The 17277-nt window shown below is 31.5% G+C and overlaps 3 protein-coding genes and 1 long non-coding RNA gene across 7 annotated transcripts in view; 1 reads left to right on the top strand and 3 right to left on the bottom strand.

Annotated features, from left to right (window-relative positions):
• The window catches only part of LOC109540294 (tribbles homolog 2), a 66879-nt gene extending 65685 nt beyond the window's left edge, over positions 1–1194 (bottom strand). For both annotated transcript variants that reach the window (XM_048665027.1, XM_048665028.1), the window contains exon 1: positions 928–1194. The gene's annotated coding sequence lies outside the window, so the exon portion shown is untranslated. The remainder of the gene's footprint in view (positions 1–927) is intronic.
• Positions 1–17277, top strand: part of LOC125503896 — a 309807-nt gene that overhangs the window by 65969 nt on the left and 226561 nt on the right. The window lies entirely within an intron of this gene.
• Positions 6450–9175, bottom strand: LOC109540365 (sperm-associated antigen 1). The gene is made up of 5 exons (XM_019908721.2): positions 8879–9175; positions 8384–8572; positions 7792–8095; positions 7451–7733; positions 6450–6697 (listed from the first exon to the last, which is right to left on the bottom strand). Exons 1-5 carry the CDS (start codon positions 9088–9090, stop codon positions 6543–6545), a joined length of 1143 nt encoding a protein of 380 aa, XP_019764280.2. The 5' UTR covers positions 9091–9175; the 3' UTR covers positions 6450–6542.
• LOC109540307 (adenylate cyclase type 6) overlaps positions 12854–17277 on the bottom strand; it is a 232004-nt gene continuing 227580 nt past the window's right edge. For both annotated transcript variants that reach the window (XM_048665026.1, XM_048665025.1), the window contains exons 27-28: positions 15678–15934; positions 12854–15613 (exon numbers count right to left, since the gene is read on the bottom strand). In XM_048665026.1, the coding sequence (XP_048520983.1) occupies positions 15404–15613; positions 15678–15934 (467 nt within the window). In that variant the 3' untranslated portion in view covers positions 12854–15403. The remainder of the gene's footprint in view (positions 15614–15677; positions 15935–17277) is intronic.

Genomic DNA, 17277 nt, shown 5'->3' with positions numbered 1-17277 from the left:
AAAAAGAGAGCAAATTCAATGATACAAATTACAATAAATTAATGAAAATATCGTCCATTGTTTTGAAACAATACTTATGAGTCGAGGGTCGATTTTTTTAAAATCGAATATTGGGATAACATTATAAACAGAGAGATAACAAAAACCACTGTACGTTACCGTAAAAATAATTTTCAAGTACCGAATTTCTTCTTTTTTAATTTTAATGAAAATCTAGTTTGGTTTAAGGATACAGAAACGTGTTGACTTGATGTTCATTCAGCATATTCGAGAGATATTATTTATAGTTTTCGTAAATCTATATATTGAAAAAAAAAATCGAATAATGCAAAAACAGCGAAACAAAAGAGAAAATCAATTGTGAAATTCATACAATTTATTAGTAAACAGGCAGAATAATTATAATAAAGTCCTTAAATAAATAAATAAATAATAATTAATATCTAAAAGTATAACAGTAAAAAAATGAAATAATAGATTGAAAAAAACATTAACCACCAATATGCTATTGTAGTGTGGTACTGGTTTATGGCCTACACATTTATGAAAAATACGAATAAAATCACTAAACAGTCAATTAGCAAAATTATTATAAAAACAAATCAAAATACCGATCAATAAACGAATAGCATTTCGAATTATGTTCGATTGTTCAGTACCAATCATTGGCGTTGCCATAGTAACCGAGTTGTTGTCATCAATTGTCAACAAAGTGAATCTTAATTGTGTTGCATCTTGGGCAGTTTCAGACGGATAAAGTGAGGTCGAAAATTGAGTTGAACATTGAAAGAAAACCTCCAAATTGGTCAGATCTAATTACCTTGAAAGCACCTTAAACGTGGTGAACGAAAGCCTTGCGAAAATTGCGACACAATTATTGGAAAGGTCAAAAAGAACCATTATTGGTGACATTGCGTATACACTCACCTTGAATTTTATTTGGAGGATTCGGTGCGAATCTGTGAAAATAATCCAAATTATCCTGGATCACGTAGCACACGAATTAGCACAATCAACTACCGACGAGTCGAATACGCGCGGCGAACAACACAATAATTCGAAGCGAATATTCTAACACGAAACAAACGAGCAACAAATCACAGCCATGGACTGACTTCCTAAAGAAGAAACGAACATACGAACACATTCGAAGCCATGGTCCGTCTGACTCTACCGAGAATTGGCGACATTGGCGTTGTTCAGTGAAGGAATTGTTGGGATGTTCGGCGCTGTTGCCAAACTTCTCCCCAATTCTGCAAACTACAGATTTTGCACCAATTCAATTTGCTTAGCGTGCTCCGTGCAGGTATAGTCTTTTGTTCTATTTCTCCATTGTTTTGAATCTTATTGTCTATTTTTTAATGAAACCTGACGTAGTCCTGTTAGGTCACGGGGAAGTTTTTAACTGCTCTATCGCATTGAGAAGACTGCGAAAGGTACATTTTATAGCCTATTGCGAAAATTACCGACTTTGTACGTAAAAGTACAAACTGAATCAAAGGGATTCATGTTTAATGAGCAGTCGAGACTTGGAACACAATAATGTGTAAAACAGGTTAAAATAATGTTCTTTCATACAATAAGCATATTTTCTAAATGATATCATTCCCCATCGTATAAATATGTATAATTGATCAGCCTACTGGGAAATGTTAGATGTTAAAACATGAACAATATTTATTAAGATTCATATTGATCAATTTCCATTGCTTGAGCAGTAAATGGGCAATTTCATGCGGGTTTGGAGAGGATGAGATCTGTACGGTCAACAATACCAGTAATGGGAATCATAACATCAGCTCATTGGACCAAAACAAACGATCTTTTTTGTAAAGTAGAGTTACCGTTCCTAGTCGATTAAAAACTACAAAATCAGTCGACTATTGCGGTAGGTCAACAATTTCTTCTTCGGTGAGTGAACTTTGGAGAAAGCGGGCACCGTGTTTACCAACCAGTACGAAAATCTCGCACTATTCTCCGGCACTTTCTGCCGTCTAATTTTTCAACGGTTCTGCATATTGCAAAATTGGAACGGCTAAACCATTAGAAATTTACCGGTTTCGATTTTTTTTCAGTTTTGATTCTATTGCGTTACGTACGGGCGACCGCTTATCTGCAATAGGGAAATTGTCTCTGTAAATGGATAAGTTGTGAAATGACCCTATCTGTGTTAGATATGTATCTAATCATTGTATATTGATTGTTGCGAAATCGATTGATTAATACTGCCGCATAGCATTTCTCTATTCTTAACTTTGAACGGTCTGGGTTGTTAAATATTTTATTCGTTCTTCATGCGATTCTTGTTTACCAAGAATTTATCAGCGTTCGAAATAATGTTGCTCAAAAATTTGCGAAAAACAACTAACTAAATAAGACGCAAACAATTTGTAATTATAATCTCATATGTGCTTGAATTAGTGGCAAACTCAGAAATAGCATGGTGAACAGATAGAAACTCAAAAAGAAACAGTAATGAATCTTTTGCACGTATTGAAATGAAATTTATGATCCGGGATAATGTTATCATAATGGAAGCATGTAACCGAAGTCGAGTGATATTTCAAAATCGTCACAGTTTCATTACGTGATAATCGGTCGGCTAATTTGTAAAACTTTGCATTTATGAATAAAAAGCAAATGTAAACAAACGAGTATACAAAGTCATTTAATCGAAGGTGCAGGTTAATAGTTCAAAATAATGATGACACTGGTTAAAAATAGTGAAAAAGTGCTTTTTATCACTCGCTAAATCGCAAAGCTGTGCCTTATTACTTAAGCTTAGATTTAATTTACAGGGTGCTTTTGAATAAACGTGCACCATCTTTCGAGATATAATCAATCAACTTAAAACGTAATGAAATTTGTGGAACAAAAAGTTGTAAAACAAATTTCCATAAATAAAAAAAAACTCTAAGAAGACTTTGTTTTAATAATGCCAATAAAGCAAGCAACTTCCGCGAAGATTATTTTCAAATAAATGAATTGCTTGGAATATGGTCCAATTCTTCACAGAAATCGGCTTGCATGAACCCATAGAACAAGGCTTATGAACCTTCGCACTGTTCAATCTGAAGATGCGATTATACATAGGACGGAAAGTAACCCTATTCTTGTCTAGAAATTCTTGCACATGCGGTATATTGTGCTAAAATGATACATTTGATTGGTAGGGGTGGAGCAGTGGCTTAATCGCTTTGATCTTCACCTTCTTCAATTTTATTCCCAACTCATGTGTAATAAATTTTTAAACCATCTTGTTCGTATGAAAGCGTTTGCTACAATTGCAGCTACTGGAGTAGTCTTCCTACTCATAATGAAACTGATGGTGGTCTTCAGCAAGCATTTTTCAGCACTTATAGTGAATTAGCTAAATAGCTTTGATCTTTTTTGTTGCTTTTTTATTATCCGAGTCTTTTGTCGCTTTGCTGAAAGGAAGGTTGAAAAATGCAGGCATTTATTGGCGTTCAATTATTTTTAATTTGAACAATTCAATCGGTTTTTAATATACGTTCGAAGGTTTTCAAAGTGTTTAACCATCTAAAGGACAAAACATATTTATTATTATTATTATTATATATTAAAGTTTTCAAAACTCTCCATTTTTTAATGATTTTATATTTTATTTGAAGTTGATCTAAGCTGCTCAACAAATGGAACGCTGCACAGTGAAATTTGCTCCAACTTTGGAAATGGATAAATTCTAATTGTTTCGAGCAATTTGGTTTTCATTTGAAGCTTTATCTAGCTTAATGTGTTTTTATTAGCCAGTGTTCTAAAATAATAAAAATTAGGCATCTCGGAATTTTTTCTACAGGGCCGCAAATGAAAAAAAGCAAAGTTCGATATGCCCCTTGAAATTGAAGAAAAATTAAGTTTTCTTGATCTCAACACCTAAAGAGTACAAATAAACTAAATAGCTCGAAACAGTTTTTGAATTTTTCAGCCATCTTTTCTAATTATAGGCTAGTTTAAAAAAATCAACTTTTTTTTTGCATTGCAGCGGTAACATTTTACACGGATGACTCAAAGCAAAATTGCTCCTGAAATCTGTGACTGGCAGTTTTTCAACTAAAGTGAACTCGCTATTTTGGTGCATTTAATTAAATATTTTTTTTTCTACAATAACTCTTCGAAGCATTGTTGGCATTTGGATTGTACAGTGTAATAGTGTTTTATAATATGCAATATATGGATAGATTTGTTTGGAGATCATTACAAAATCACTGTTTATGTTGATCTTTCCAATAGTTTCACGTTTTAAAAGCATTCTTTGTCTGAGCATTTCTTTCAATACTTTGATAACAACGTAATTCTGGATTAATGTGAAAACATCAAGAATCAGGCATACTTCATTAATTCACGTATTTAAATTTCCCAATTTTATATGGAATTTATACTCGTCAAGAACATGTGTGCATAAGATCATAATTTAAAACATTTTGCCGGCAAAGTGATAGTAAGAAAAGGTAAATATGCACTTCTTAATTAATGAAAATAATCTATTCCATGTAATTTGAAGGACGATAGAACGCATCGTTCGCGAGTATTTGATTTGCAAATTTAAATCTTGCTATTCCAATTAAGCTTTTATCAGGTGGTAAAATATGATCTGAATTTACTTGTATAATCGCTAACCATATAACACCAAATAACTCTAAATTGGAACTTTTTCTTTAGAATACGCAGACTTTCATATTGTGCCTAAAATATTACATTGCAGACCGACTATATTTTTTATTCGAAAATATATTTAGATTTTACGTTATTGAGCTGAAATTACAAAAAATAACTAAATTGGCAAACACTTTACTTTTGTCGTCTCTCATTCGTTTACACTTCTGACCATCCATTTTGTTTTAAACCGTTTAAGAGTTTTCAGTTAAACAGTTTTTTTTTGGTGCCCCGTTTCTAAGGACTTTCTGATTGCTAAGACACTCTTGTAAAATATTTCAATTTTTTGCATCGAAAACACCTTGTCTTGCCGTACATTCGTTTTAGCCGTCTCAAAAGTCATTTGCATATATGTAATTCAAACACATATATTTTTAAAGACACTTATAATAAGTTTAGGTCAGGTAGGGGTACATAGGAGTACACAAAGGTACAAGGTAGGTCGCATCTGCTTTTTAGGATGTCGATCCACCTTGGCTTTTCAGCCACCCACTTTCATCCCTCGGTGTGTCGGAGGAAAACAAGTTTGTACCACGCACAAAAGAATAGGGACAGATGTGAGACTTATTTTTTTATCTGAAGTTTTTACTGAAGCAGCCGGTACCCGGTACAGATGCTGAGGATTAATTTTTCCTTAAAACCCGATAGTACGATTTAGATAACGCATACATTTATTTTGATATATAAAAAGTAGGTATGCGACATATGCCAGAGGAGTGGTTTTATTCAATTTGAATAGAATTGGAATGTGTGAAGAGGAATTAATACTATTTCTGAGCATTTCATGCATGCACATTGAAAACTCACAAAACACGCTTCAAAGAGAAGTCCGTATAAATCAGGTTTAAAATATGACCATCATTAACAAAATATGAGAGAACAGTAAAAGGAAAGCTGAATCTCTGAAACGTAGCTTTCAATGCAGAGCGGTTGTTAAGGTATCCGAAATATTTTGTAAATTATGAGTAATTAAAAATCCATGTTTTCACTAAATTTTCTTAATTTAATTTCTTAATTTGCAACGATTTTTGAACACGAATAACACGTATAGGTCGTTGGTAAATATTAAATTTCAATATTTTTGTATCGTTTATACCAGTTCCAATAATTGCGTCGTGATTGCTCTTTGACTGAAACTCACTCCATTTTTTTCATATTCTCATACGTTTCCACATCTATCGAAAATTAAGTATACTGAACTTACGAAACTGTATAGTCCTTTTAGCAGCTGATTGAATTAGAATTACAGATTCAACTTACCTCTTTTCTGTCGATACTGATTTCTTTACTTTAATGTTCTAAAGAAGACATACAGACATTAGATATAGATTTCAATAAATGTTGGAAAATATAATACAAGTTCGAAAACAATACAAGTCACAGTTGAATGTGCCTTATTGGAAAGGTTTCGCAAATATATTAATACTATCTGTCCCAGCGAATGTTCTCAATAATCCAGACCGGTCCCTACTTGACTTTTCCCTTTTATATTTGAACACACACATGTATAAAATTTTACAAGAAGCAGGTGTTTACAGGTCACTGGATAATACAATCTCAGCTTTCTAAAGAGTTTTAACCTGAATATTTTAACTTGTAAATCAAAGTTATATTTTTTATCCAGTGTAATAAAAACTGAGGGTCGTAAAAAAGGTTTCTTCTAGGAGCTCTCCATAAAATGATAGTTTGATTAAAAGTTGAAGACTTTTTGATACAAAAAAAATCCTTTTAGTGCTTATTAAAATATTAAAAGCACCTGAACATTTACTCGTAACCCATGTTAAGTGTATTTTATTCATAGATAATTAAATGAACTAAACCTATAAACTCTTCTGGGATATTCAACCAATCATGTCAATCGAATGCACTTATTGAATTTCAACTATTTTCATTCTTGTGTTCTTCAACATGTTTCTGCAAAATTGTCTCACTCTTTCTGCGAGCTCCTGAGCAATGTGGTTGTTTGGATCCCTTTCAATTACTAAGTCCACACAATCTAAAGCTTCTTCGTATTTTTTGAGACCTGCAAATTATTACATAAATCATCATTATATCAGCTATTAATCACGCAACATTCTACAACAATGGCAAGTTATTTCATTTCTACTAAATATGTAGCTATAAATATATATACTTAGATACATCTAGAGGAAATGAGTATTCAGTATTTGGTCTGGTATTCAGTTTGCTACAGACAATGTGTTTCACTTTATACGATATTACGCAAACCTCGGCCAATCAAAGACTTTTTCTTTGTACTGAGCACGTTTTGAATTGTGTTTAACTTCGAAATATAAAACATTTGAACAAACGCGCATTAATAACATTGAAAATAAAATTTCCATACTTAATTAGTTCCTCTATTGAATAAGTAAAGATCACAATCCTTAGTATTTCAGATGATTCAAATTCAGGTGTTTCAGCTTCCTTGTTTTAAAGTGCTAACAATATATTCCTCGTTGCTCATCACTTTCTTGTACTTTTCTCATTATATAGGTTCAATTTTTGTATTATTTTTCAAATATGCATGTTTGTTGTTACCAAAAGCTCTCAAGGTTGAGACGTAGAAAGAACGAATCTCAGTTAAATGTCTACTTCCTGATCTGTTATTTGAATTTTAGTAAATTCATACTTGCTTTATAATTATCTTAAATACGATTTTTTGTTAACATTTTTTATTACCATTCCCAAAAAATAGTAGGTAAGTGTATGCATTTTTCTAAACTATCAACTATTTGCTACTAAACTAAAACCGTTGTTAATAACTCGAAGTTACCTTCTAAAGATTGTGCTTTCCTTAGCAAGGCCTTCAAGTTCTTCCCATCCATCGTTAGAACTTTCTCCACATCTCTCAAAGCTTCCTCAAATCTCTTCAGTTTTAAGTAAGTGAGGGCTCGATTATTCAAGTTGATGGCAGTAGATTTGCTCATGATGCTGCTGGTGAAGCATTTGAGGGCCAGTTCATAATCAGCACTTTTGAAGAATTCGCGGCCCTTTTCTAGTTCTCTGTTCGAATGGTAAATGGCCTCAGCTTCGGTAGGATACTGGTTAAAACATACCTAGAATAAAACTTCTTGTTTTAAATTTTTGTCAAAGTTTGTGGTTAATACATCTTACAGTTTTTTTAAGTTTTTTCTTCTGTTTACTGCTGAGACTGCTCATAACAAACTGATTGGTCGGCTGGCAGCTGGTGCCTGCATACACATATTTTTCAGCTTCTTCGTTTACTTTCTCGACTGCTTGCTGGGCCTTTTCAGCTTGTTTGCGTATTTTATCTTGCTCCAGTTCCTGTTTCAACAGTTCAACATCTGGATCATACTTGTCCCAAGCCTGATAATCAGTGGCTGCAATTCGCTTTTCATTCTTCACAAGATTTAATGGTTCTGGTTGCGGTTCGTATTGACGGACTTTCACGTCGCATCTTAAAATATTTGCAAGCTTTTTAAGTCAGATAACAACTTGTTTAATTACATTTTATATACTAGTGATGGCTTCCGGGCTTGAAACAGCTTGCTTGAGTTAGCAGTAGGCACAAGAAAGTAGTGTTTATTTGATTTTTCGGCTATTCTACGGGAATTCGTTTTGTTTGACGAGTGCAATGATTTAAGGTGTTTTTAACATTTAAAGTTTGTCATTATTTTTGCATATATTAGAAACTTGTTGTTTTTTTTAAGTGAACAGACTAATTAGCTAGCAACATCTGATTTACCTGATTTTCTCAGGTCTACTCTCCTCCAAAGATTTACTACTTCTAGAAATTTCGGTTACAAATTTCTGTAGCTCATTGGCGATTTCGTCAATTTCTTCTTGTTTTAGATCCTGTTTGCTTAACACTCGCGATGTTTGTCTCAGGAGTCTGCTATTCGGCTTTAGTATTCTCAAATGATCTTCTGTTGATCTTGATTAAAAATATAATTTTCACTAAACATTTCATGCTTAAAACATTGTTTAATAAATCTTTGCAAAGTGTAGTGTAGTGTGTGGCTGAGTAGAAGAAATGATAACCAATTGAAATAAAAAAGAAAATATAATCAGAATGAAGAATCAGAACCAGCGAAAATATTAATTATCTAATACCTACATATTTTTCAATAAATACTTTTGATCTTTTAACAATGAGCATTGGGTTGGTTTTATGATGTTAATGGTATTAAAGAAGCCAATTTCTTCTTTTACTTATCGCTACGCATTTGGTAAACTTTACCTTAATAATTCCGGATAATGCCCCTCTTGTCCTGATCTTAAAATCTCTACCATTTTTTCTAATTCGTTGGCGTCCTTAGTTGTTGCTACATACTTAAAGTCGAGATGCTGTAGAGGAATACTATATTTCGCTAAAAGAGACTCTTTCCCACAGTTTCTGTAAGAGTAGGACTCCACTTGATCGATTTTTTGCAAATCATCGAAAGTTGTCATGCTGAATGGATAATACACGACTTTTAAATTATATTCTGACAACAGAAAAAGCAGGTTACATTGATTCAACAATGATGTTGCTATGTGAACTGAATGATTTTATACGCTGTATTGATTGGCCAAGTTTATACTTGAGAAAAAATTGGCAAAAGTAGCTTGCATACATTTATGGCAAATACATTTTCTTTGAAAACCAGAAAATTACTGATTTTCATTTTGAATGTCCAGCTGGTTTTTTTGTCTACGAATTAAAGGAACCAATGCTATAACCGACTAAGTATTACAGTGGATGTTCAGGTGGTAGATTGCGATGCATGATCGTGTGTTTTCGCGTCTTTTGCGTTGGTTTTCGTGTTTTATTTCGTTCAGTTTGGTTTTATATATTGTTTATATATTTATTATATTTTTTTATACTGTAAAACTTGCTTAGAAAGATTTTAAATAAAAACCCCGCAACGTAAATTAATTAATTTACTGTGTCAAAATTATCGCATACCTTTCGCATATTATTGTATCAAAATACAATAATATCGGTTGGTTGGGGAGCAGAAGGTTTAATATAAAAAATAAGAAAGTTATACAATCGGTGTCGCTGTCCGATCTTGAGACAACGTTAGATAATGCAAGAAGGCTACTTAAGAAGAACAAATTGCATCATGTTTAGCAAAAAGTTTAGCAAAAAACCATGTGCCTCAGTGTGACCTACGGCTTTACAACCAGACCGAGGAATGCCATAACTCTTAACGTAGAGCCTCCTGTTGATTCTGCTGTGTCAGAATTCAGCTGCGATGAATAAAAATTAGCCTGTCTCACTCAAGCTGTATGTTTAGTTTATATTCAATCACAATGTATTCAATTAATAAAAAATTTCGACCCGGTAGTGTTGGACTTATTACTTGATCCCAGGAAAGAACAAACAAAAACTGCAAAAACTGTACAAGAACCAACTAAATCCCAAAATATTCAGCATATAAATAATGGTGAACGTAATATGGTTGCTTATATGATCATAAATGTACAGCGTATTTTAGTTTTTTACTTTTAAATCGCTTCGCTTATAAATAAATAGTTTATTTTGTTTCCTGAAAAATTAACGAGACTGGACTTGGTCGGTTATTGCATTGGACCCTTCAATTCGTGTCCGATATATTTTTAAATAACGGTCTCAGTAATAAAATTAAGATTAATCTGAACTTAACAAACTCATTTTTCCTTTGGTATCCACGTATGTCTCTAGTAAATTCTAGTAACTAATCTACAGTAATGCGGCCAATTATTGCATTTACTTTTGGTTCTAGGAATTTTCATCATCTCAATATTGTATCAGACCAATTAATTGATATCGTTTAAACCATTGTATAATATTTATATTTTACAAATATTTGTGTCTAAATCGAGATAAAAATACTCATTTGCAAATTGTGTTTTGAATGCATTTATTTACTAATTTCAAATTGCGCAGGCAAGCAAAAATCGAACGACTTGAAGAAAACAGTGTTATACTAATATAAGCCAATCAACTGGTAAGTGTCTTCAATGTTATGAATTTCATCTAATACATCATTAATTAAGAAGATATCTTGTTGTTGGTTGGGCTAATTGCTAAGTTGAAATAAATAATAAATAAGGACAAGCAATTCTCTTGCAAAATTCGAGAATACTTTGAGAACGATAACTATACAAACGACAAATATTTGTTGATTTATATCTAATCTGAATTTATTGAGGCATTGCCGAATTGCATAATAATGTTTTCGTCTTAGTGTGGACTTGGTTCCAAGGGTTGGTATGTGTCTTTCAAAACATTTCCTATTTGTTGCTAATCAGTACACAAATGGAATATGAAAAAGTATGAATATTTTCTGTCTTTGTTGAAAATATACTAAGGAGATCAATAATGTTTTGTCTGCTGAAATGTTTTGTTGCTTTGGTATAACGGAACTACTATCATATTTTGCTTTTGAAGCCACTAGGAAAGCAATTGGCCAGTAGTGATTGTAAACTATTTGACTAAATTTCCACATGGTCTTTTTTATGCGACATGCACCTTAAATCCGTTACTCCGAATTTTAAATTGTTTAAAAGAGCTAAGTTGAATCTTTCAAAAGCATTTCTTGAAAAATTATTGTTATCTTAATAAACAAATAATAAGTTTTGGAAACTTTATTATTTTCCTTTATTTTTAAACCTTATTTTCAATCTAATGTTTAAGGAATAAATTTAACATCAAATTTTTTGAATAAATATATATTACCGACATCTGCAATTATTTTATTATACGAGTTTGTCATATTACGCTTTCAGACAAAAATCCTTATTTAATTTACTATTCACCCGTTTTGTGTAAATATAGTTTTGTATCTTGTCTAAACATGTAAAATGATGTGGAACTCTATATTATTATATAAGGCAAGATGCATTTGTATAAAACATATGAAAAGGAGCAATCGCATCTGATGAAATTCTTGTTTTGCTACTTGACTCGATTTGAAGTAGAAAAGCCCATTCTTCAGTGGCAAAAATTATTAAAGCTGTAGATTTTCATTTAGATTTCATAATAAAATAATTTATATTATAAGTTTTTCAACTCTAGTTGAAGATACTAAGCTTGTTAATTTGGTAAATAATATAACCGAATCAACGATCACAGTTATAAGTCCTGGAATATTAATTTTTTGAAGTATCTGGCAAGAGGATTTTGCCTTTTGTCATCCACCAGATTCTTGCACTAAAAGTCCTGTTTTTTATATTTTTGTTTCAAAGGTAAAATATAATTATTATTACTCAACACAAATGTAAAAATGAAAGTAATAATGAAAACCAAAAGTTAAGTTTTTACTCCCTGATTCATGCGAAAGATATTAAGACCTCATTTAAACTATATTTAATTTTGGAGACTGGGAAGATGATTCCGTAGTTAGTTAGTAAGAAGTATGCAGCATCTGAAATTATAAAAAATTATAAATAAAAATCAAATTTTGTGTTTTCTAGCATTCATTTTAGATTTTGTCGAAATAAATGGCATTACTCCGGATACGTTCTGTCTCCGAATATTTCTTAATAAATACTCTTGAAAGAAGTAATATAATTAACTTAATAATAGTATTAAATATTTTTTGCAATGGCAAATCTAAATCTAATGTTTCATAAAATTAATTGATTGCCTCTAACGCGAGTATAATTTATTTATTGAGCAAGCTTACTCAAAATTTAAAATATTGGAACCTTATTTGCGTACTAATTTTCTGAAACGCAGGATTCAACGAAATGTTCTTGTTATAGATGATTTGTAAAAAATATCAACTGAATAAGAAAGTACACAGATACAAAACCCCCAGAAAAATGAGAAAATTACGTATTAAAATAAAAAATAAAAAAATTACATATTAAAGTCATGTAATTTGGTTCAAAACATTTCTTTTGTAGAAAAATTTCGTAAAGTTTCTATGGTGGCTTACTTACTTACCTCCAATGGATGTGTCCTTTGGAAGGAAACCAAAAAAATTGAATCAAACGTCAACGATCTCTTTCTAATGACTAGAAAAGTTTAATTGAATTCACGAATAATTTCGTAAATATTAAGAGTAAGCCTAAATCCAGATTTTGCGTTTTCAGAAAAGTAGCGCCTCGAAATTAATCAGCATCCGAATCCATTAGACCATCGATCTGCAATTTCCGCAGTTTTGGCCAGTCCGATATATTCCCATTTTTCTAAAGTTTGAATCGGGTATAGATTATAATAACATCATTAAATTAAACTTGATAATGCGTCATATTTTATTAAAAAATCATTCTATACATAAAAATAAACTTTAAGAAACAGTTTATATGTACAAGAGTATTTTAAGCTAACAAGTAAACAACGGCTTGTACAATCAGTATTTTATATTTTACAATGTTTCACCTACAATGCATTGTTTTACATATTGGACGTGCTTACACAAGTTTTACAAATTATTTAACTTAGTTTAACTTCTGGTTTTGTACTATTTTGAAAATGTTTCTGTTGGACTATATCTACTTGCTATTCTACAGATAAATTTCCTAAAAGGAAAAAGTTTCGAATTTTAATTATGTTTGGTATTATGGTTTCAGAATGAATCATTAAAATAAATGATTAAATTTCAAAGTTAAGTTGAAATTATGCATAATTTTCGCCAGTAATAGTTTGAACAAATATAGGATTATTTTCTTTTTATACAAATTCCATCACGATATTCCGATATCTTTTGCTCCATTTCTATAACACTTTACATACATTTTATCTTCTAAAATATATCTCAGGACAGTGAGTTTGTATATGTTTGATTTGATGGAATCGACTTTGATGGAATCGAGGGTAATAAATACGAAACACTGACCTCTTGCGCAATTCCTGCGGAGGACTATTAAAAAACTAATTAGTTGAAATATTTTCGTATAATTTAACTTATCGGTCATACTTCAAAGTTAAATTAAATTATACCATATAAATTTCCATATAATGAGCAATAAATAACGAACTTCAAAGCTGCACACATATTTTAAATCTTATGCTTAATTTTCATTTGCTCTCAATATATTTAATTTTCATTTGGTATAGTACAATTATACAACAATAAGACTCCATCACAAATCACAACCTTTGGGAACTATCAGAAGTGTTGAAATATTAGGCCATAGAGAGTACCTACTAACTACAGAGTAACTACACAGACATTTTGTTACATTCAGAAGCCGTCGTTTATTGTTAAATGTTTTGATGGAGGTATATGCATGGTTACAAGTTAGCAAGATGTGGCATGGTTTTTCGAAATATGTATTGATAATATTTCCGTTGGCGATAAGAAAAGTAGGTATTGATTATCAAAAACACAAAAATATTCAATGATGTTCGGTATATACAGCTGTAAAATACCTCAACAGTTTTTGGTCCTTAAAATTCAATAAGAAGCACTATTGTGGTAACTGGAGTGTTAAATAATAATGCTATTTTTTCCTGAAAAAAAAAACATTACTGTCAAATGTGATTCAGGATCCAATATACATCGAACACATCACATTTTAATTCTCTATACACTGTAACCTATGTGAGATTACAATTTTATATTGCATTAATTTACATCGTCTATTTGATATTTAGCCCAACATTTTATTTTTAACTACTTTATTGCCTTGTTAAGTCCAACAAAACCTTTGACTAAAATATTTTGTCTGCCATTTTTTGAAAAAGTATGAAATACTTGCTATGCATAACATATATATAAAATTCATATTTCGGTACTTTTAAAGGCGCTGATCAATCAGAACTCAAAATAACTACTTTTACAGTTTCAAATAGAGCATTTTCATGTTGGTGACTACATGAGAGGAATAAAGCAGAACCATAAATACAAGTATTGGATAGGTACAAAAGCCAATTTAGTGCTATTATGTATTGCCAGACATATTTGTCTTGGATTCATTTCGATGGACCATCGGCTCGAAAATACTGTGTGGTTTTTTCTCTTTCCGTTACACGAACTTTAAGATTTGGACTTAAAATTTTCATCTTTTTGATTCATTCACTTAAAGTTTTCTTCTTTTTCTCTCTGTCAAAATCAGTTTGACTAGGAGAAACAGTTTATGAGAAATTTTGATAAAAAAAAGACACTAAATTTATTCTGAAAAGAAAGGACATTTCCTATAATTTTTTTTGTAATTGCAACTAAATGCATTTTTTTATTGGCAAATAGTCGCGATCTCTAACATTGTAACTTTTCTCAACTGAATTTAAATTTATATTAACTGTTGCCCACAGTTTTGCCATTCCTTACAATTAATACAGATTCTGTATTTTAATATAAGTGCTAAAATGAATTGGATCTATAAGGCATATGACATTTTTTGTTATTAAAATAAAAGTGCCTAGGAAGATTGATTTTGTACATCAGGAGAAAAATTATCTGGTTGTTTGAGGGTCATCATCTATTGAACTTAATCATTTTGAATCTATTGTTTCTTCCCTCTTTCTTCTTGAGGAACAATTTGGGAGCAACTGAACTGAGGAACAACTGGAGTAGCAAAACAATTCACCATTACTAAATTGCAAAATGTACAATACATTCTACCTCCGCCAAAATATCCAAAATCGGATTCACTTAGAACTTTGATCCTTAAATTGCAATCAATTCGTCATCTAATAACATACTTATAAATTCATCTGAACTACACCAATTTATAAGTTGTCCTTCTGATTAAGTTTCCCCAAATTTCACCCAATTTTCATAAAGCCCAAAAATGTAATTAAGTTTCTTAATGAATCCGATCGAAGTTAAATAATAAATGCTAACTTTTAATTCCTTTCTGAAATGGTTCCTAACACAGAACTATTCATAGATTGGGAGACAGCCAGGGGATTCACTGTTATGTGAGTAGACGGTGCTTTATATTTGCCGTCCAAAAAGTACGTTTCCATCGAGCCTTTTCCTTTCACCTCGATCGTTCCTCTGCAAGTAAGTGCGAAACCTTTTGTACTTAAAATCTGGTAAACCTCTTTCGTTACCTGCAAAAACGTATATTACACAATTAAACAACGTTAAAAGACGTAATATTTCGACTAAACTTACTTGTATTTTATCACATACTCCAGTACTATCCATTCTGGAAGCAACATTAACGGCGTTGCCCCATATGTCGTACTGCGGTTTTCTGGCTCCAATCACACCAGCTACCACTGGACCAACGTTAATACCAATTCGAATTCGGAAATTATTAAACGAGTGTTCATTCACATCTTGGAGCTGCTCTTTAAGCCTCAAAGCGTAATCGGCCATAGCGGTTACATGACGAAATCCTTGCATGTCACAAGTGCTCTGGGTTAAACCTGAAAAATCAAACCTAATTTACAGGGTTTTTATTTTTAATTTTATAATAAACAAGAACACAATTTAATTTCAGTTTGAAAATTTCTGACTATTTCTGGAGATGCTTCAAGATGATTGATTGATTGAATAGAAAATAATCGAATTTCTATCCAAACCCGCTAGCAAAACAATAATAAACAATCACCCTTCTTGTAGATTTAATTCTCAAATGGAAACTTCTGTATGGAGTAAAATCTGCGATCTGGAATTCTCATTGGAATAATTTAGTTTTCCTATTACTACGGAATTCTCTGTAGATGAAAAGCAAATCTTAACCACACGAACCCATCTCTTTTGTTCTAAGTTTGAGAAGCAACAAAAATATTTATGTCCTATTTGGCTATACATAATTGATGCTATAAATCCAAAAAACTTGATAAAAAACTTTACTTAATGGTTATAAAATCTATTTACGTACATACATAAATTTCACAATAAATATTTTTGATGTAAGACGTGTACCTATTGGAAAAGTAACCAATACTCATGTAGGATAACACTCTTTCAAGCACATATTTTTAAACTAGAAAATTGTTGAAACGGCCGCAATTTCAATCAATTGTTTCATCATTATAATTTTTTTTCATATGTAGATCTCAAATTTTCCGCCTTATTTATTTTAATAACAATTAATTTTTTAAACTATTTTTCCTATACTCTCAAAATACCCCCGGATAACACCGCCAGAGGAATGACGCCAATTTGGAATCATCCTGTAGTTTCACGAATCCATAATGTTTCTCAAAACATAAATTTTAAACTGTTTTCAGGGATATCAATATTTTTCCAAGTATGTTCTTGAAGGTAAGGCAATTTAAACATAAATAGCAAACCGAAGCTTTGAACACCTCAACTTTCGGCATATACAAATGCCACAAGTTTATCTTGTTTACTCCGGACTTAATTTCATAAAGCATTTTGAAAACGACGAATTTCCACAATTTTCTTTTAATTTAATGAACCATCTATGTCTTTTCTCTTTGAATATTCCAATGATGATGATTGAAGTTGAAGGTTCCTGTACAAACAATTTTCTTATTCTAGTATTTCCATTTTTTTTATTTGTCTTCTTGGGCTTAAAAATAAAAAATCACGTCTTCCTTTTGCATTGTATTATCACTTTTACATATTCTTAATTATTTGTTTTATTTAATTTTCGTTTGCCATTTTTTGTCCATTTTTCTAGCTGATAAATTTTTAAGCGCTTTTCGTACAGCTTTTCTACTATTTCAGAATTGGACGAAGGTTTGCTTTTCTGACTAATCTCGATTTTGTCCGTTTAGAGTGTGTGTAATGTTACTCG

The sequence above is a fragment of the Dendroctonus ponderosae genome, unplaced genomic scaffold, assembly GCF_020466585.1.
Source record: "Dendroctonus ponderosae isolate FM_Combo_2020 unplaced genomic scaffold, Dpon_F_20191213v2 Dpon_F_20191213_3, whole genome shotgun sequence".
Taxonomy (NCBI): domain Eukaryota; kingdom Metazoa; phylum Arthropoda; class Insecta; order Coleoptera; family Curculionidae; genus Dendroctonus; species Dendroctonus ponderosae.
Note: the sequence above shows the minus strand (reverse complement) of the source record. Positions and strands in the feature narration are given on the sequence as shown.

Coding starts and splice junctions, on each gene's coding strand:
- LOC109540365 (XM_019908721.2), bottom strand. CDS start 9,090: ATGACAACTTTCGATGATTTGCAAAAAATCGATCAAGTGGAGTCCTAC. Junction 8,573..8,878: donor CATTATCCGGAATTATTAAG/GTAAAGTTTACC, acceptor TTTTTAATCAAG/ATCAACAGAAGATCATTTGA. Junction 8,096..8,383: donor AGTAGACCTGAGAAAATCAG/GTAAATCAGATG, acceptor AAATATTTTAAG/ATGCGACGTGAAAGTCCGTC.